Below are 20032 nucleotides of genomic sequence, written 5' to 3' on the forward strand. Positions count from 1 at the left end.
AATGAGCATTTGTCTGGGCATAGTTGTGCATATATGTATACATACTGCATAAATGTGTGTGTGTGTGTGTTTGTGTGTCTTCAGATGTTAATGAGTGTGAGGAGCTCAATGGAGGATGCCAGCAAACGTGTGTCAACACACCGGGCTCTTACCACTGTGAGTGCAGTGAAGGCTTCCGCATGCACGCCGATGCTCGGACCTGCATTGGTAAGTACTAAACAGAAGTATTTATTATGCTTGTGGTAACCATTTTTAAAGTCATTCAGTTCCTCCCCTCGCTCTGCATTTTCCCCTCACTGGTGTTGATGTTCGTTACGTAGAGGAATAACACTGATACAGTGCTAAATTAAATTAAATTAAATCTAAAACTTTATTGCCGTGAGTATCCACCAAAATCCTTGGGGTAGAAGTGCTGAGCTGCTGTGATTAATCCAGTTGTCTGGTGGGAAATTCTGACATGATTTGAAAGGGTAAATATCGGATGGTAAAGTACTTTTTCCCATTTTAGCATCATAAAACCTGTCAGTTATGAAAGAATTTGTTACTTGCTGAAAAGCAGAACTCCTCCGTTGCTTTTGGTCTTACTTTTCATTCTTAATACTCCCATTTTTAGACCGCAGCTTAGCTGTAAAGGATAGGGATGGAAGCAGAGGGATAGCTAATTGTGTCTGTTGAAGTCATCAATGTTAAAAGCCAGCCGTTCTCTCAGTTTTACAGCCCGTCTGTGTCATCATGTCTGTGTTTAGAGCACCCATAGGGCACACGGCTGATATTCATATTTGGCACATCATTAAATCACAGGAGTAATGGGATGGAAAGATCATTAGAAAGTAACCAGGAGTACCCATTGGACCCGGCTTGAATATCATTTTCCAGTTTCCAGCGTTTAGCCAAGTGTTTTCCATAATTACACAGCCGCAGAGTTTGAGGTGTGAACGCCATTTTAGATTGCCAACAAATTCAATTATATCTGTCATCCCGTGAGTTCAGAATTGAAATGCCTTCTAACTGGTCAGAGCTTTACATCCATTAATTGTGTAATCTGATACCAGAGCTGATGTGTTTCTATACTTATTTACCGTTTAATGTTTCTGTGTCTGTGTCACTTTCGAGCTGTGAACTCTTGCTCTGTACTGAATGGTGGATGTGAGCACAAGTGCGTGGACATGGGAAACAATCACTACAAATGTGAATGTCGAAAGAACTACCAGCTGAAGAGAGATGGGAGACACTGTGAATGTAAGTTGTTTTGCCAACAGATGTTCTCAATGTGTAAGAGTTTGCCATAAATTGCAGGACGAACGGAGTTCATTAGAATAAGCTGTCTTTCCAATATGAGTTAGGTGCTTCTACTGTGTCAAACTGGAGCAAAAACAAGGACTTTTATGGCTACTGGTACTGTGCAAGGAAGGAAGATGTTGTGAGGGAAATAATCTGAGAAGCAGCTTTGGAAACAGTTACTGAACAGTACAGATATTATAACCAGATTCACACAGTATCACATGCCTCTGAACGGGAAGCTGCATTTGCAGAAGTCAAATTTAAATGTCAGTGTGGAGTTCAGAATTAAGTCTGTGCTTATGAACTAACCAACAGCCGGGCTGACCTGGCTTAATTTTTGTGTACGTGTGTGTGTCTGTCTCTGTGTGTTTGTGTGCGTCAGTGAGGGACCCCTGTGAGGAGAGGAATGGAGGCTGCGCCCAGCTGTGTCTTTCAGAAGGCGGCCGGGTTCACTGCAGCTGCCGACCTGGTTTTACATTGGCTGGAGATGGCAAGAACTGTGAAGGTGAGGAATGACATGCACACACACACACACACACACACACACACACACACACTCTCTCTCTCTATACATAACCAAAAAATGAGAATGACATTTATGATTTTTCCATGAGTTACTGCCACATTAAACTTAATTCTGCACTACAACAGACAGACCTGTATTGATTTGAGAGGCTGATGTTGGAAACTACTCTCACAGCCCGTCTCACTAACATTTCTCCGGCTTTGTGTGCGGAGTAAAGGAGAAGCCGGAGAAATATAAGACTTCCTGCTGGAGGAAATATTTGTTTAGAAAAATTGAACACACCCAAATTTTCAAAGATCTTTTAATACAGCATTTGTTTTTGGTTCATTAAACCTTCATTTCAGAAAGCGAGCTCCAAACAAAGGTATTGTTTAGTTTCTCTGTATCTCAGCCCCTTACAGCTAACACTACCTGACCACAAGAGCCTGAGACACTTAATGGTGCAGTGTGTTGGAGCTGTTGGCAGAAATCAAATAGAATATTCATAATATGCAGCGTATAATCACCTCACTGGTATTACCTGAGTCAAACTATTTGTGAAAATGTCCCATGTGTGCTTGTTTCAAAAACTGTGTGTTTCTGCTGTAACCCAGAGTAAACAGAGAGTAAACTATGACTTGGCCATGAAGGTTAGGTTACTTAACTCGAGTCAAAGAAAACAAGACATATTTCAACTCTGAAATGCCCTGAACTTTGTCTCAATATGATGTATTCTTGTGTTTTTTAACTTTGTAAACTAGATAAATCTTTTCTTCTTATGCTCATGTGATTTATGCTTTTCTGTGTGTCTTCAATTGTGTCTATGTACAGTGTTTATTGTATATATTGAGCACATCTGTGTGGTTTATTACCTGCCTCCTGTAGACATTGACGAGTGCAGTTCAGGCCGTGCCAAGTGTTCCCATGGATGTGTCAACATGCTGGGTTCCTTCAGCTGCGTGTGTCATCCGGGCTTTGAACTTGGTGCTGATGGCAAACAGTGCTATCGTAAGTAAAGACTAGAAAATTAAAATTGGCCTTCTATAAATTCCAGCTTCTTTGTGCAAATGAGCAAATCCTCTCATATCTTCAGCATTTTTATTGTACAGTATATTAATCTTGTAAATAAGGAAGAGAATGGAATGCACGTATGCATGAGGAAGCACACGACTAATTATGTAATTTCATAACACTGTTGACCAATTTCATCTTTTCTTGTTCAGTAAACTTTTGCAGACTGCAGCTACACCACACAGATTTTTTCTTCTTCTCTTCTCTTTGCAAAACACACCAATGTCTATAATGTGTCTGATGTAAGACAAATTGTTACTAACAGATAGAGCTGGATAGAGCAGATGCACACCTCATTCACAGTCACATTCACAAATTATTATTTGCTTCTCATGTAAAGCCGCCCTTTGACATGCAGGCATGACTCTCTCTGGAATATATCAAGTTTTAAAGAAGGAAGAGTTTTAGGTAAGCATATGTACATGGGAAGCGAATGATAAGGATTCACCTCATAGAGTAGATTAAAAAAAATCTTCTAAAAAGTTTTCTAAGTTTGTCGCAGTCACATTATATATATAAGTATGTCGGTAAGTGCACTTAAAAAACTTTCTAATTCCATTGTAATATAAACTTTGTCTGTGCTTAAGCATGTTTTTCCGCCTCCCTATAGGTATATAGCTAGTGATCAAATCAAAATGCCCCATAACATTGTCCTTATGCGTCAGCTCTGCTTATGGATTTATGGACTAATTCAGGTTTTGGTCGTCTCTCCTGCAGGGATTGAGATGGAGATCGTCAACAGCTGTGAGAAGAACAATGGGGGTTGCTCTCATCACTGTGAGCACACCACCAACGGCCCGCTCTGCTCCTGCAACCACGGCTACCAGCTGGACCGGGACAGGAAGACCTGTGTAGGTAAGACCTTCTCTCTGTGAGTCTACGGTTCGTTCTCCGCTCCTGTCTTCCTGGCCATCTGTTGGACCCAACTCTTATACCACCTCGTGCCTTCCTCAGATAGCGATGAGTGTGTCAGTGGGGAGTCCTGCTGCAGTCACTTCTGTAGAAACTACCCGGGCGGCTACGAATGCAGCTGCAGGGCTGGCCACAGACTAAACCCAGACGGCTGTGGCTGTGATGGTAAGAGTCACAGACTGTTAGCACTTAACCTAATCTGGTGCTTTTTAGTGCTTTTTATGTTGTGGCACACTCCACTCAAGGACATCTACTAACAGATTGCTCAGAAATTAAGGCCCTTCCAGAGCTAGAAATAAGACACAACAACATTTTGCTCACTAAGGAGGAAACATTGCCTGATGAGTAAAAGAAGCTCAGTCAAATTAGTACTCTGAAGTGAAACATAAGTAATGTTTTTTGATCTGCCACCTTGGCCTTTTGCTATTATTATTCTTTCATTTGCTTAACTGCGTATTTTCATTCTATAAGACATTGATGAGTGCCTAGCAGAGACCTCCGGCTGTGAACACTACTGTGTCAACACCCTGGGAACGTATGAGTGCTTTTGTCGACTGGGCTTCCGCTTGGATCAGGACCAGCACTCCTGCATTTGTGAGTGACATCTGTGTTATAGTCATTCTTGGATCAAATAGTCTATGTAGCATTAGATGCTGTTTTTTTTCAGCCATCAAAAATAATTTTACGCTAACTCTGTACTGGGCATGTGTTTGGCTGTCTTAGCTCTGTATGGCAGAGAATTGGAAGAAGAAGGTGAGGAGGAGGAGGAAGATGAGGATGAGCAGCTGGAGGTCCACAGATTACCAGACCTGCTGTTCCACAAGGCTCCTCAGCTCCTGCAGTACACAGCAGCCTTACACTCCCGTTATGAAAGTGATGATAATGATGGTGGTGACATCGGAAAAGAATTAGAGATCCAGAGGGAGCGTCGAGGAGAGCTTAGAATGGACAGCAACATAGGTACAGTAAAAAGTGTGAGTGATATATAAGTGTATACCTGGTGAGAAATCAAATGGATATTATTCTATTATTTTCATATTATATCTTACAACTGGGAGGCTATGAAAAGAAAAACTAATTTTAAGTCGTCCATTTCTTTTTCAGTGTGTCTGGATGGCTCATTTGGGGATGACTGCAGTGTGAGCTGTGAAGACTGTGTGAATGGAGTGTGTAATGAAAACAGAGACCGATGCGAATGTTCACCTGGATGGACCGGGATCATCTGCAACGAGAGTAAGTGCAGTTAGTAGGACATTGTACAGTTACATCTGTGAGTTGTGTGTTACATCTTATCTTTGCAGCACAAATTGTTGACAAGTGTAAAATACTAAAATACACAGCCTCGCCTTTACCACTCTTGTCAAAATGCTTGAATGTTAAGGGTTGTCCTGTGACTATTTAAAGGAATAGTTTTGGAAAATACACTTTCCTTGCTTGACAAGAGTTAACGTGACCACCTTTATAGCAATCTAAGACTCAGCTTGCACTTTGTTAAACAAACAAGACGTAACAATTATACCTACCTTTGCACAAAGCCAGGCTAGGTGATGCTGTACAGTTCATGCTAAGTGGGCTGTTGGCTTTAGCTTCACATTTACCGTGCCAGTGGTAAATGAGGGTGGTATTGACCTTCTCACCCAACTTTTAAATGTGAATAAGATTATCTCTCAAAATGTCAAACTATTTCCTTAAAAGTTTAGGAACCTGAATATTTCATTTTGTAGAATGTAAAAGAATAGATGACTCTCTGGCCAAGACATGTGCATGGACGGGAACCAAAATGAATAATTTATGTCCAGATCATGTACAGTAGGCCTACATGACGAGTGAATAATGGTAATAGTACAGTACACACGCATGCACGCACGCACACACACACACACACACACACGCACACACTAGGTCTTTTTGAACCACCCATAGCAATATGGTCTAGTTTTACGGAGAGATGAGATAGCTCCCTGTGTGCATCGATCCAGGGCCATGTATCAAAACCTGTCGGCTCCTCTGCGTGGGAGGCTGGGTTGTTTATGGGCTCCAGAACACAAGAGCACCGAGGGAATCAATCTGTCTGCTACTGGAGTGAGGCCAGGGCCCACAGCAAGAGCACAGCCTGAGGCCAAGGATGTCCACTACTGGGTTAGAAAGCAAGGCTCCATTGTTCCCATCCAGCTCTATGATTAATGGCTGTCTTTGGTTTGAACCTGAGTCAGACTGGTAATCATAAGAGGACAGCCACGTGGGACAAGTCCATGCGGAGCAATCTGTCACTTTTAGAAACATGCTCCTGAGGTGGCACTATTCAGATGCACAGCCTGGAGGTGATGGATATGGACATGGGCAGCATTTTCAGCTGGAGAAGATGAGCAATATTGCTGCCTGAAGAAAAAGCTGTGGGAATCATTACAGTTGGCAATAACATAGTGGAACTTATATATATATGTATATATATATATATATATATATATATATATATATATATATATAGTATGGTCCAGCATTAGAGTGGCAGTAAGTTGTATTTTGGCCCCTTTTGTAAAATCCACATCTCGGTTAGATCTCAAAAATCTATTTAAGAGGACTTCTCTAAAGTACCGTAGTTGAAATGATGGATTTCACTTGGATTTATCTAGTCAGTCTATTTTACGATATGCTAGTACTTTGTGCATGCACAAACCATTATCTTGCTTAAAACATTCAGGGTCTTTCTGATAACTGATTAAATACATATTTTGAGACAAACAGAAAAGCAGATGATCTAGAATCATATCCTATGTTATAAGATATGTCTAGTCTTTCCAACCATTCATAGCACTTTAGCGCTACATCATTTACATTTACAACCACACAAGATGCCAACCTCAGCTCATCGCTGCGAGACTAGCCATTGACACACACACACACACACACACTCACACAGTACCTTGCCCAACAATATGCGGCCTTGAGGAGTAGTCGACCCGCAGCCGCCCCTATAGATACTACAATGTCTCCATACCTGCATAGATTATTTCAAACTGCTTTATCTCTCCATGGAGTGACATAAAACTGCTGTGAACAAAGTGCGACATGGAATCTGAGCAGACATTCACTTGATGGATTATAACACTTGAGTACATCTTAAACAGCCAGCTGGTTCATGTCGTAATTGCTAACAAGGCCGGAGAGATTAAGCGTGTCAGGAGGGCACACACCATGGGGAAAGACAGGATGGAAGGTGGAAGTGTTGACTGACTTCTTCACACGAGAGCAAAACCCTTTTCTTTGTCTGCATTTACTTTCTTTTCTTTCATATATGAGTCTGTGTTTCAGTGTCAAAGTGATTCATTAAGTCATACTTCAACTATTAAGGTTATAGAAGTTTCTTCCCCCCTCTTCCTCTCCAGCTTGTGCACAGGGGACCTATGGGCTGGCCTGTAACAGCCTATGCCGTTGTCAGAATGGAGGCTCGTGTGACCCTGTGACTGGCAAGTGTTTGTGCCCCCCTGGGGTACAGGGCCTGCTCTGCGAGGATGGTTTGTACACACACATACACACACACACACACACACACACACACATGAACACAAAAACAAGGCTCTTTGAAACTTTTGGTTTCAAACATTTGTGTCTTGTGACTCATTAATATGAAGCCATATCTCCTTACGAGTCTTTACTTCTGTAAGTTGTGAGCAGTTCAGTGGAAGTGATTTTATCCTCCAAAATTGAAGAATTCTCTGAAGGTCTGTGAAGATAAAACAAACATTTTTCAAAACAGGAGCAAAACTTTGAGAAATTTAGAGATAAAGACATGATTTTGTGTTTCAAAGTTTTGCTTTATCTTATTCATTACCTTGCAATCGTCTTGTGATCCACTAGATTCATCTTGTGGCCCCGAGTGCCCTGGTTGGAATCCACTGCTCTACATTATCCCTCAGTGTGGGCTGAATGTTTCCTGCCAGCGTCACAAGTCCTGAATGTTTTTCACACAAGTGGGCATGATATCCAAAAGTGGCATTATTCGTGTTTACAGGTTGTCCAAGGGGTTATTTTGGGAGACACTGCAGAAGGAAGTGCAACTGTCCCAACAATGGACGTTGTCATCGCCTGTATGGCGGCTGCCTGTGCTCCCCAGGACTGTATGGCCGTTTCTGCCACCTGCGTGAGTACCGACCTGACCTCATTATAATACCGGCTGCATAATGACGATAATGACTCTCGCAAACGATGAAATGATACTAGCAGGTCATCTTTACATGTTTAATGCCATTGATTAAAAAAATACATTCTAATTATGTGAGATAGGATCCACTGTATAATACAAAAATGATTATAAAAGCTAAAGGAAAATTCGACAAAATGAAAGATAATTGCTCCCATATAGGTGAAACGTGAGATGATAGCATCATGGGAAAAATTTGCAGTGATCAAGACCATCAATGGTAATATTCAGGTTTTGTTGTCATGATGATTAACATACAAATGGATAACAGGTTCACAAACATCGACTCTGTTAGTTTTTTTAAGCAACAACCTGCAAACTGCTTCCAGGTTAGGTTATATTATTTATGAAATTATGTACAAATTGTACAAACAGAGCCTGAGCTTCCTTTCGGTGTCATGGTAACTCTTCATCGCTGGCTGTACTTAGCCGTTTCGACGGTGGCACCAGGTGAGGTGGCAGCTCTCGGGGGAGCCAGTGACCCTCCAGTTTCCCCTCAATGAGGTGGACTGCCAAAGCGAACTCCTCATTGTCCAGCATGCCGTCCCCATCTACATCAGACAGCCTCCAGACGTGAGCAAGCACAGAGTTGGGCAGAAGAGTGCTCATCATCCACTCCTTGACTTTGATGCTGCTCAGTTTGCCCTCGTTTGGACTGAGGTTGTAGAAAATCTCATCATATTTCGGCTTGTATTTCTCCACCGCCCACTCATCGAAATCTGCCTCGCTGCTGTCATCATCTTTCGGGAGCTCCTTAAAAGGGTCTCTCCTGAAATGCTCACGCCTGAATGTTCCCAAAAATTCACCGTCCAACACGCCAGGGAGGGATTTCTTCCTCAGTTCTTGTTGTTGAAGCAAGGGCACCAGGTTTGCTATGTCGGTGCTCAGGAGTTTATCCAAGGAAGCCATGAGACTTGGTTTCAGTGTCTTGAACTTTGAGAAGTCTTGACCCAAAAGTTTCTCCTGAAAATATATGCAATCACATGTAAGGCTCACAGAACACATCTTAAAAGTATGGTGTTTAAACAGCACTTAAAAAAGTGAGGTTTGACCTGCATCTTAGTGCAGTCAGGGAAGTCACCAGCTGGGACTCGGTGCTGTTGCTGGATCTTGGTGAAAATTACAGGAAGCTGGTAAATCAGATTGTGCTTCTTGCTCTCTTTGCAGAAAATCGTTGGCATCTCCTTCTTCAGATAGCTGATAATGTGGGCATGTGCCTAGCAGGAGAGAAAGCTCTAATCAAAACTTAAATCACCACAAATGGATCTCAGTCTGTAAATATTCACCTAAAGGATGGGTGGGGTTGAATATGTGAGAAACCCTTACCCTTACTAAGCGTGCCCTCTTCACCAGGTCATTCAGCTTCCGTACCGCAGCATTGCGCGGCAGGTTCCTAATGTCGGCCAAAAGATCCTCCTCCTCCAGCTCTATCAGCTGATAGTGGTCACACCTCTGTCTCGGCTCTGACCAGAAAGATCCGATGTAAACCCTCAAGATCTCTGGGGTTCGAAACACTTTGCCCAGAGACCACATGAGGGCGCCGTAGACTCTCATGAGCTGTTGCGAGTCCACCCTGTCGGCTTTGTTGAGAACCACTCGCAGCTTGTCCTCGTAGCCACACAGAGCCCCAAAGGCCCGAGTGAGCTCATCGGAGAACTCCAGTTTATGTGCATCAAACAGCAGGATGATTCGATCCACACGCTCTGCAAACCAGCGCAGCACTGCTGGGAAGTCGTAGCCTGTGGATAAGGAACGAAAACACAGGGTTTTCATTAACACTGGATGTAATGGGGCAAGCCTCAGTGACTCAAGACATGGAGGAACATATAACATGTCCCAATGGCCCTCATTGGTTTCAAGCCTTTTCAGTTACACCCATAGATGAATGCGTCCATAAAACAAAGCGAAGACTGCTGAGTTACTCGCTGCTCGTCTCCTCCCAACTCACTGTGATATGGCTTTAATCAGCTCCTGACATCAAGTGCTTGGATTATGTTGGGCTGAAATGTTGCTCTTTTATTGAATCTACTGTGACTTTCCTCTCATCAGTAACTTTCCAACTTTAACTGTCTAAAATTAAAACAATAGAAGACCCCATTGACTCCTCCTGACACAGAAAGGCATTGTATTGTCTCACCTCGACTCAGTTTCCTTTTTGCAGCAGTTAAGATGCCTGGTGTGTCGATGATGCTGATGCTCTCAAGGACTTTGTTTGGCATCTGAACACACTGAAACCTGCAAAGAAAAAAAAAAAATTAGCAAAAATGTTGATGTATCCCCAAGGAAACAACAGATTGTTCTGCTTTTCTTTCTCTCTCTTCCTTCGCCTTCTTTCTCTCTGTATGTTGATTCCTATCACCTGTTCAGAAAAGCATTTCCAAAAGGGTCAAGGTTGCGAAAGGGCTTTTTCGGATCCACCGTGAGAGCATTGCCAGGGATGATTCCCTCCACCTCCCCATACATGACGGCAGAGAAGCAGTCAGTGGTTGGCTCTGGTCCAACTCTGCTACCAGGAAAATCTTGTTCTATGAGATACCTGGAGTCAAACAAGCCCAGACCACCAACATTATTACCCCCAACACATTGGTGCAACACATTCAGCCGAGTACATGAACTAATCTGCAGTTTTTAAAATGCATGAAGAGCTGAAGACCTGATTCTTACCTGATAAAAGTCGTCTTCCCTGTTGAATACTGCCCCATCACCAAGACCATTGGCTTGTTGTCGAAGTCTGCGTCCTCGTAGCTCGGAGAATGAAAGTGATGGAAGGAGTAGTATTTCTCGATTGGCAGCAGCCTCTTATAATAAAGATTCTTCAGCTCCTCTGTCACCATATTCACATCCCTCAGTGTTTTAGGGCTGCTCCGAAGCCTCCGGATGGACATGGCGATGGATTATTTGCTCCTACTTTCTCAGTGTGGAAGCTGCTCGCTCCTCTAAGAACCAAACTGAATGATGGAAGAATGTGCACAAGGAATATTATCAGATTCTCACAGCTGTCTGCTCCATCCTGCAGCGGGACATTTAGAGGGTGGAGAGGGTGTAACCAGAGCCTGCAGCTGCACCTAACATAAAGCCAATGTCGAGAGGGACAGGGTGGAGTGGAGTTCAGCTTTTGTTGCTGAGTAGGGACAATTTTGGCAAAATTCATGCAGATAGATTGCTCAGAACTCTCAGTGGGGATGTGGCAGGGCTTCATTTTGAAAACAATCTACAGCTATTTGTTTAGTGCGTATGTTAATGTGATACAGCTTGCAAAAGCTACGCACAACACATCAGATTTTGTGGGAAATTGCAGCCTGGTTTCAAATTAGATTGCAGCCTGGTTTCAAATTAGATCTGTAATTACACAGCATTAAGGATGAACGTTTTTGGGTGAAGTATATAAATCAAGTGAAGCAGGAGGCAGTGACTCAAACCTTGCAGAAGCCGAATGTTGTGATAAGATGGTAGTTGGGTGTGTTCGCTGGCTCATACTAAAACGTAATCTGATAGTAGAGGAGGTTTAATTTCAACATTCTGTTCTCAATTAACGTGGCCGCAGTTAATATGCTTAACTTTAGCAAACACAAGCTGCCAAGAGAGTTTGTTGTCTTTGCTTAACTTTAAAACAAACCTCATCTGAGGTTGTGCAGCTCGCTACTCATGGGGATATGAGTTTAATTCACACGTGTATATTTTTCTATATATATGCCGTATCATACAAACGTGAGAACATGTTGAAGCCATTCATCGCTCAGCCTGACTCATGTTTTTTTGTCTGTTTTCAAAACTGGTCTCGTCCGCCCCTCAGCGTGTCCCAGGTGGACACACGGCGCAGGCTGTTCCAAGGAATGTGACTGCGTTCAAGAACATTCCACTGGCTGTGACCCCAAAACAGGGAGCTGTTTCTGTAAGGCCGCATACCACGGCCCACAGTGTGAGAAAGGTATAAGCACTCCCCACAACTCCAACTCATGCAAGACCCGTGTTATGAAATGGTCAGCATTTGTGTTTAGTTACATTTTATCCTCACAGCAGATATTTTGAGATCAGCTGGCAAACTTGCACATCATAAATATCCAAGTTTATTTCCTGGTGCAGTAACAGGACTATAGTATGTCAGTTGCTGAGGGGAAATACACTTGGAGCCATGCTGTGTCCTTGCAGTGCAGTAACAACAACATCTATAACTCAGTTTAAGAAGTTGCTGAGGTTGGTGGCCTACAGTGATCACAGAATCAAGATCTCGATAACTTGTCCGTCAAGAAGGAACTATTTACGTGTCTGCAAAATGTCTGGAAATGTGATTCTTTTTTTTGTTAATCTCCTCACTTTTCTTGTGTGTTTGTCCCCATGTAGAATGTGAGCTTGGCTTCTTTGGTGCCGGCTGTGAGCAGCCATGTGACTGTCCAGGTGGAGGGTCATGTGACCCCAGGACCGGAGAGTGCAGCCAGCGATGTCCTGCGGGCCTTCATGGAGATAAATGCCAGCTGGGTGAGACAGAAAGCTGCTTTAACACATTGTGCATCAAACTATGAAGGTGTTGTGTCAAAGAAAGTCAGCGTGAGGAGCACAGTGAGATATATTTCAGGTGCACTTTTCTTTTAGAGTTTCTTTCAAATGTACAAGCATACACCCATAAGTTCATGTTTGTTTCTTTTTACCTTCCAGATATGCTAAACTCTCAACTGTACATTTATGATGTCCCCATATTAAAGCCCAACTCCACTGCACCCTCATGTGGCCATAACCTTTATGTTTAAGGATCATTGTGGACATACAGCACTCTCTGCGAGCACGTGTGTGGTTATGTGAAGTGCGTGGGCTTGCATACTGACACATGTGTCTACATGTGGGGCTAGTGTTTGAATACTTACTGTGTCAACACAAATTTGTGTTTTAGTTATGAATGAGTTTCTGAATTTCTCCTTCTTCTCTTTGTCACAATTGTTTTCAATTTGCCAATAAATCTTTCTTTATTCTGTTCTTTTCTGTTCACTCTCTGCTGCCTTTGATGGATTGAGTGGATTTAGTGGGTGATATAAATAAGGCCCTCTCTTCAATTCACCTGGTCAGTGCAGGTGTTCCTGTTATTACAAACTGCAGAACCAAAAATATGAATGTTCCTCTGCAACAGGGTGTCCCCTGGCTGTTTACTCTGCTGGTTGATGGAAAGTTCAACCCTCTGTGCTGTGATCTGAAGTGATACTGAATGTTGTGCAGGAGCCTCTGGTAAAAACCTGACTTTGTGTCTCTGTGGAGTGGCCTAAGATAACACTGCTCTAATGCACACTCCAGGCTTTGGTTTGTCAAAGCCAAATAAAAAAAGTAATCCACATTTACTAGGATGTATTCAGCTTCAGTTGCAAGCCAGGTCATGACAGGGCTACTGAAGCGGCTATTGGCAGAGGATAGATAAATAAACAGAAAATGATTAAGTACTTCTTAATCCATTTTTGCAGTGTTGTGCAATCCTGTCTTGTGTTTATTTTGTGTGTGTGTGTGTGTTACACGATGACTGTTTCTGCATCTGTCTGTGGTTTTGATGTTTTAATCTGTTGTGTGTTGCTAGCCTGCCAATCACAGAGCTATGGGGAGAACTGTCGCTTGACCTGTGACTGTGGAGGAGCTCCTTGTGATCCCATCAGCGGACAATGCATCTGTCCTGCTGGGAAGACTGGACGCTCCTGCCATGAAGGTAAACTTATTGATTATATGATTTTTTTTTATGTCCCAGTGTCTTGTGGTATTGGTTTTAATTCATTTCAGCCTAATTATGTTACAGATAACGTGGCTGAGATTTAGACATTGTGAGTTTTCAGTGTTATCTGTAGCCCACTGAACCATCAGGATGTGTGTGTTCATCTTTGTCTGAACCACAACAATTAGAAACTCTGCTTTGTAGCTTATTTTCCATTTAACACATTTATCCCCCACGATTCAAGCATAAGTGGCTTTAGTGCTTTACAAAGCACACTAAATCTGAAAGATACTCGATGCTCCCCAGACTGCACTGATGGATTCTGGGGGTTGAAGTGCCTGTCATCTTGTCCTAACTGTGAAAACGGAGACTCCTGCAATAAGCAGACCGGTGTGTGTGACTGCAAACCGGGCTTCACGGGGAACCTCTGTCAAAATGGTGAGTTTTAAGATAAATGACGCAGTTAAACCATAAGTCTAGCAATAGTTGAATAATTCATTAAGCTGAAATGTTACTGTCATCTTATTTACTTTACACATATGTTGAATGCTTCAGTGTGCACAGCAATCTGTTTATTAAAGTTTTATCAAAATTGGATTAACACATGATGCTATGAATGTCATGCTGTGTACAGAGTGTCCCCCGGGTTTCCATGGACCAGGCTGTTTAATGCGCTGTTCATGCCACTCTGATGCTACTTGTGACTCTCAGACTGGGCTCTGTCTCTGCCCTCCTGGCAGAAGAGGCCATGACTGTGCAACATGTAAGAACTGTAATTATCCTGACAAAAACATGATACAGTGCTCCATCTCAGTTTTTGAGGTTTTAAGAAATTACAATGTAGAGTGCCATTACATATTTATAGCAAAAGCTGAACATTGATCATATCAAAACCTTGTGCTTAGCTTTCACTGCAATGTTTTCTGACCTTCACAGCATGTGAATCGGGTTATTGGGGCCAAGGATGCCTCAGCAAATGCCACTGCAAGGAGATCTCTCTGGGCTGTGACTCAGTCACTGGTCAGTGTGTGTGTGAGGCCGGCTTCACTGGAGACCGCTGTGAAGAGAGTAAGTTTACATCTTATTTATCAAATTATATATTTTAGTAGATTCTGCCATCTAGTGGTGGCTTTTACTTACAACATCGTTTGAGCTGATTTACAATACTGAAATTTCTCTCCTGGATATTTTATTTTATCACAACATGTGTCTTATTTTAGTGATTTGACTTGGAATATACCGAATACTATATGATTTGAGTAGCTTATATGAATATTCTACAGCTCTGGGATGTACATGGTATAACTCGAGATGACATTCACCGCCAACTCCCCCGTCAAGATTGAAGACATTGTTTTTGCTGAATCACTCTTGATCTCATTCATGTGTTCACTGTTAGGGTGTGTGAATGGCAGTTATGGGCAGGGATGTTCCCAGCAGTGCCGTTGTCAGAATGGAGCCCTCTGTGACCATGTGAGCGGCGCCTGCACATGTTCACCTGGATACGCCGGCACCCACTGTGAAAAAAGTAAGATTCCTTTTGTTTCTGGTGTGTCACTATATATCGTTCCTGATGGTATGTTTGTGTCATTTCAATCAATCTTTAAAAACACAAAGATGTTATTAAATTGGTTTAGAGACTCATTCAGAGGAACAACAAGGTTAAAATTAATGCAGTTCTCAGTTCTCTTCTCTAAGTATAAAACCTTACGAATATATAACTTTGCTTATTTTATCAAAAAACTAAAGACACGTGATCCAAGATTATCTCATTCACATATTATCTCTATGTCTTTGTCTGTACCACACACATGTACCGACTCACAAGCAAAACTAATAGATTACTCAATTATTGCAGTAATAATTTTCATATTTGATATTTATTACATTAAAATTAGTTTTGAATTGAAGCAATCACATCACAAAAAACAAGCTCAAAAACTTCTTCATGTTGAGCTTTGAGTAATATGAAGCAAACAGTGGTGGAGGCTTTACTAAGTAAGAGAATACCACACTGTTAAAGTACTTGCATTGGAAATGTTGCAGAAGTAAAAGTATACTTAAATATACTTAAACCAAAAAGTAAGAAAAGTAAAAATAAAATTCATTATTCAAAGCAGACTGACTGCTATAGGCTTACATAGGCTATGATATCACTTTTGATTGTTATTGCTCATGCATTAAAGTAAAAAGAGGATTTTACTGTGCGGTTAATTTTGAACTATTTTGTATAGGAGTGCAGCTAATAATCATTTTCATTATGGGTTACTCTGCTGGTTATTGACTCCATTAGTGGTTTGTTTGCTTTGTTAAACTTTTGAATTTTTTGATTCAAAAGCATAGAAAAATGTAGTATTATTATTACAATAATTAAAAAGAGAAAATCCTCACTTTATAAAGCTCAAAATGTTTTTACATGAAAAATGATCAATTTCTGTTAATATTCTATTCTAATTATTCTATTATGTATTGATGTGTTTTGCATACAAATTTCTTAATATGTAAAGTAACTAGTAACTAAAACAGTCAAATGAATGTTGTAAAGTCAAGTATAATATTTCTATCAGAAATGTAATGAATCAGAAGTAGAGAGTGTCAGGACAAGAATCAAGTGCATGTGCCTTAGATTTGTACTTAAGTACAGTAATTGAGTAAATATACTTAATTACTTTCCCCCAATGGGGCCAAATGTGTGTGTAACCCTGCTGCTCTCCATCAGTCCAGTCTTTGTACACTAGGGGACGCTGCAGGACATTCTTCTGATTTTCTCGTCTCTTCCACAATTTTAGTGAATCATCTCACAGATGCATTGAATCATCGTCCATATATTGTCATGGCAAGCAAAACCGTTTGAAAACCACACAAATCCCAAGATATAATTTGTATTAGTCATTCTGGGATAGATGGACCGTATTTCACAGGCTGCAGAGTCTTTTCAAGCATCCTGCCATGGCAAAACCTTCATGTAGCTAGTATTTTTCTCATCTTTATGACGTTTTCATTGAACTCAATACATACCAACAGTCCAAAGTCTTAACAACGTAATAGATTTGTTCTTGATTATAGTCTTTTGACTTGAAGTGGCCCCATGTTATTGCAAAGGGTAAGATTTAGTGTAAGTGTACAACTAGGCCCTGAAATTCATACCAACTCTGTAGCACGCGGGGCATCGTAAATCACGGCCATGTCACACTAGAACAGAGCTTCACATCCCCAGTCATAACAGTCTAATGGCCGCAGACGTAGACGTCACTCTGATTGGACGTTGCTGTGGAAATAGGGCTATCAGTCTGACCAGATTCTGTTTTCTGAAGGCCTTTTCTCCTCAAACAGAGGTGTCCAGTTTCTCAGTCTTCTGCTGGGCCTCTTCCTTCAGGAGAAGTCAGGAAGAGGCCTGTGCTATGAGAAGGACCAGATCTCTCCAGTTCATCTGTTCCACAGAATTAAAATGGAAATATATGACTTTGCTTTTCAGTGTGTCATTGACCACGTGGGCCTTTTTCATCCACATGCTGGTTATTCATAGAAATAACTGGTTCTACGCGACTCAGGGAGCTTGTTACTATGGCAAATGCGCAGTTTCATTGCAGCATTCTTGCGGCACTGAGGTTGATGCTAAACATTTCAGTCAAGTTTTGTCAGAGGAAACAGGCCATTGTGCTGACATGGTTGCAGCACACTAGAGCACTTCTTCAATTAACGCGGATCAGGCTCTGTTTTCTGGTCCGCCGCTTTGATGTTTGCATCAAAATAGTTCATTTGGTTGCAGTAAAAAGATCTCTGGTTCAGCTGGCATCGAACATCCGCGTTATTGTCGAAGAAACTGGGTTGTTTTGTTGTTGTTGCGTTGACCTCTTTCAGTGTAGAGACCCTGAATGGCACCAGGAAGTTCTATTCTGCGTTCTCTCTATCCGCTCTGTTTCTGTGGTTGGCTCTCCCCGGCTGTGTGGTCCCTGGACCTGCTTTATGGGCTGACAGCAGTGGCTCTTACACAACCAGGGATCTGGAAATAATCCTCCTGTCTTAAAGAGCTCATTTAGTCTAGAGATGGAGTCTTTCAGCGATGGCACAGTGTGTGTGTGTGTGTGTGTGTGTGTGGTAGGCTGAATCCTCTGCGCCTACCTATAAACAAAGACACCTAGGGAAGAATCTTCACTTACAAACACTGTGACACTGTGCTAGTATCAGGTGACAGATCGCTGCCCTGTGGTTAATATGGAAACCAGTCGCCCCCTGCTGGCATAAACAAATAATAAATGCTGCCACTTAAAGGTGTCAGTGTGTCCCCGAAAGATAGAATATGGGTGCTGCAGTAAACTTTGTCTGCTGCATTTGAAAAAGACGGAAAGTGTTTGAACATGTTGAGGTGATTACTGTGTCTGGTGTAAAGACCTCATTAAAAGGGAGCATCACTCATCTGTTATGTTTATTGCTTGACATCATAGATGTGTTGAGCCTCTTTGTAAATAAATAATTTGTCAGAGCGACGTTCCACAGGACAGAAAGATGTTGCATAGCTGTCAGCAATCGCTATCGTAATAACAAATAACAGATAATAAACCAGTAGATTTTGCTGCAGCACTCCCACAGACCTAATGTACAGCTGGGTTAAAATGACAGCATCCTCTGTGGGCTGGCTTTATTAAACAGCGCAGCCTAACCACTACAGAGGCAAGCAAAGACGTCATGCTGTCAGCGTGGGAACACAGCGATGGCCATGCCAGAAACTGCTGAGTAGGAAGGATACTTCTCCCAATTTGAGGCCTTGACGCAGAAAAGGGAAGAGTGGACAGCATCATCAATTGGAGCAGGAGACAGAGAGTATGATGCATAAACTTTAAGGAAACGCCCTGAATACTGTGGCCTTTAGAATATACGAAACCACCAAGTTACACGTTGCTGTTGCACTCCCAATTTGTGGCTTCCTTTGGTAACATGGTCCACTGCGTTCCTTATGGATAGAAGAGGTAGTATATAAACGCAATGAAAAACTGCTGGCTGAGATAATTGTGACAGGCTCTACCCAAACCCTCACCATGCTCACATTTTCTCACATATTACTGCAACAGAAAACAGAAGAGGGTGCTCGAGGAGAGAAGTGCCTGCAACTGCTGTCAGTCACTCAAACGTTGGCCGGGCGAGCCATAAATAAAGACCATAATGGAGGAACTTTTTGTTTTGCAAAATACAACAATTATGCTTGAGTTAGGATGTGATTTCTTCACTGACAAATTGAGCGATCAAAAATAGGCTGTGAATAAACAGAGTCATTCTTTCCTGCTCTGGTGAAGTCATGCTTACAGACAATATTTACATCCCAGTAGTGGAAAGGCTCATTCATCCTACTGCCTCTGGCTGGGTTCTTGTGGATGGGAGGCACTATGTTTACCAAACTCTCTGAGTGTCAGTTGACTCTACACACACTTAAACAATCTCTCTGGCTCTCCTTGAGAATGGGAAACAGACTCGTACACTGGCATCTCCTTGCATCAGCAGCGATACTGTAGGTACGTGTGTGTGTGTGTGTGTGTGTGTGTGTGGGTGTGTTGCGGGGGCACAGTAACCTGGCTTTGTTTTGTAGTGCATTGGTGGGGCCTGTGGACTCAGCAGGTGCCCTAATTACCAACTCTCTGTGCCCCTTCTACCCCCAGAAAAGGGGAACGGCCTCCGAGCCGCCATCGACTTTGATGTGGCCCAGATCCACCACACATGTGGGACATGAGCTCACTTAACGAACGCAGACCCTCTGCAAATGAACAGCCGCAGTGTGGTACTGCAATTTGATATTGGTATTTTCAGTAGGTGGTAAGACAGAGAGGGAAAGTAGGAGGAGGAGAAGAGAGCGAGAGATGGGGAGGGGAAGAGAAAGAACAAAAAAAGTAGTTGGCATCTAAACCTTTTCCTCTCCTTTTTTATGAAGCTGCCAGTTCTAACCAGTCGGATGTTTTATCTTGGCCCACAGTGTGCCCGGACGGCTTTTATGGTCTTGACTGTGGCCAGATGTGCGAGTGCAGGAACGGTGCCCGCTGCCACCACATCACAGGAGCCTGCCTATGCACCGCCGGCTGGGCAGGACCACACTGCATTCTGGGTAATGGAAGCCACATCATTAAAACGGGGTGTGAGGGAGGCCCTCACTGCAGCCCATCACGACATCCTCTCCTTAAACACAACGATGATGTGTTTGCGAACAATTATCTCTATAATGAGACGTTGCCAATGACTTTTTTTAGGGATGGGTAAGGATGGAGAAAGGAGGGAGGACAAGGGTGCCCTCTGGCACACATGGTTTAATTGAGGTCTATTCTGGATAAATGCACCCACGTGTTTATAGCGATCAACATTAGGAGAGAGGGAGAACATTACTAGGAAGACTCTT

At 42.4% G+C, this 20032-nt stretch overlaps 2 protein-coding genes across 2 annotated transcripts in view; one reads left to right on the plus strand and one right to left on the minus strand.

The window, feature by feature from the left end:
* The window catches only part of egfem1 (EGF-like and EMI domain containing 1), a 52362-nt gene that overhangs the window by 21837 nt on the left and 10493 nt on the right, over positions 1-20032 (plus strand). The window contains 18 exon segments of the mRNA XM_070829035.1: positions 85-207; positions 1114-1239; positions 1664-1786; positions 2672-2794; positions 3575-3712; positions 3812-3934; positions 4241-4363; positions 4493-4729; positions 4874-5002; positions 7156-7284; positions 7782-7910; positions 11764-11898; positions 12312-12446; positions 13525-13650; positions 13960-14091; positions 14590-14721; positions 15053-15181; positions 19616-19744. Coding sequence (XP_070685136.1) covers positions 85-207; positions 1114-1239; positions 1664-1786; positions 2672-2794; positions 3575-3712; positions 3812-3934; positions 4241-4363; positions 4493-4729; positions 4874-5002; positions 7156-7284; positions 7782-7910; positions 11764-11898; positions 12312-12446; positions 13525-13650; positions 13960-14091; positions 14590-14721; positions 15053-15181; positions 19616-19744 — 2421 coding nt within the window.
* On the minus strand, positions 8025-10927 carry LOC139199909 (EH domain-containing protein 2-like). Its single transcript, XM_070829111.1, has 6 exons — positions 10635-10927; positions 10330-10506; positions 10108-10205; positions 9297-9709; positions 9023-9187; positions 8025-8933 (listed from the first exon to the last, which is right to left on the minus strand). The coding sequence occupies exons 1-6, from the start codon at positions 10853-10855 to the stop codon at positions 8367-8369; spliced, it is 1641 nt and encodes a 546-aa protein (XP_070685212.1). The 5' UTR covers positions 10856-10927; the 3' UTR covers positions 8025-8366.

Source organism: Pempheris klunzingeri, chromosome 4, assembly GCF_042242105.1.
Source record: "Pempheris klunzingeri isolate RE-2024b chromosome 4, fPemKlu1.hap1, whole genome shotgun sequence".
NCBI lineage: Eukaryota > Metazoa > Chordata > Actinopteri > Acropomatiformes > Pempheridae > Pempheris > Pempheris klunzingeri.